Source organism: Phaethon lepturus, unplaced genomic scaffold, assembly GCF_000687285.1.
Source record: "Phaethon lepturus isolate BGI_N335 unplaced genomic scaffold, ASM68728v1 scaffold32381, whole genome shotgun sequence".
Lineage (NCBI taxonomy): Eukaryota > Metazoa > Chordata > Aves > Phaethontiformes > Phaethontidae > Phaethon > Phaethon lepturus.
In genome coordinates this window covers 4,371-5,540 of record NW_010516118.1, presented here as the reverse complement: position 1 = coordinate 5,540, position 1,170 = coordinate 4,371, and the positions used below count along the sequence as shown (strand labels likewise).

The 1,170-nt window shown below is 62.2% G+C and overlaps 1 protein-coding gene across 1 annotated transcript in view; it reads left to right on the top strand.

The window, feature by feature from the left end:
- The window catches only part of LOC104627642 (alpha-tectorin-like), a 4,302-nt gene that overhangs the window by 1,732 nt on the left and 1,400 nt on the right, over positions 1–1,170 (top strand). The window contains exons 2-3 of the mRNA XM_010295970.1: positions 141–304; positions 449–697. Coding sequence (XP_010294272.1) covers positions 141–304; positions 449–697 — 413 coding nt within the window. The remainder of the gene's footprint in view (positions 1–140; positions 305–448; positions 698–1,170) is intronic.

Genomic DNA, 1,170 nt, shown 5'->3' with positions numbered 1-1,170 from the left:
TACCCTTTCTGGCACAAGGCGGCAGAGCGGCAGGACTGGGCCCTCGATGTTGTGCGGCTTGTTTAGGGGCCAACACGTTCGTTAAGAGTGGGGCAGAGGACATGGCCGGTATGGAGCCATGCCGCACATTCCTTCTGCAGTCGAATAGCACACACATAGTGTACAAGAACACAGTGTGGATTGAGAGCGCGAACAACACGGGCAATGTCATCACCCGGGACCGGACCATCAATGTGGAGTTTTCGTGCGCCTATGAGCTGGACATCAAGATCTCCCTGGATTCAGTCGTGCGGCCGATGCTCAGGTAGGAGTTGGGGTGGGGACTCTCCTGTCGCACACCTGTGCAGGGGCGGAGGGCGAGACGGCGAGGGTTCGAAGCGAGGCGGCGAGTCAGAGGTTCTGTAGCCTTTCCTCTGTCCAAGCCGGTGGTTTTTTTTGTCATCGTCAGCGTGATTAACCTGACGGTGCCGACGCAGGAAGGAAGCTTCACGACCAAGATGGCCCTGTACAAGAACTCGTCCTACAAGCACCCGTACCGGCAGGGCGAGGTGGTGCTCACCACCCGGGACGTGCTCTATGTGGGGGTCTTTGTCGTCGGGGCCGATTCCAACCACCTGATCCTGATGCTGAACAAGTGCTACGCAACCCCCTCGCGGGACAGCAACGACAAGCTGCGCTACTTCATCATCGAGGGAGGGTGAGGGACTGCGGGCCAGGCGACCCGGCACGCCCCTTTGTATTTCGTTGGGTCTGTCGGGCAGGGCACGCAAAGGGGCGCCAGTTTTGGTCGGAGCAGGGGACCTTTTGGTTGGCAAGACAGTCAACCGAGATCCGGGGAGGCTGGGCAACAGGGGAGCGCGCGTCGTTAGCGCAGGAGTTTGTTTACTCGGCGCAGAGGTCACAGAGGCCCCACCCATGAAGCAGCGCCGGCCACGGAGAGAGGCAGCCTTCCTTGCGTCACCAGTGCCGCAGACACCAGGGCGGGGCGCAGATCGTGTCGGAGGCGTCTCGGCAAGTGGGAGCGTGACAAAGACGGACACGCCGGAGAGCGGTCCTGCTACCGCGGTGGGTGGGGCGTGATGCCCTCGTCCAGAGGAGGCAGGCGCGGCTGAATCCAAGCGCCACGCTGCGGGACCTGGGGCCTGATGGGGACGGGGTCAAGCGGCGGCC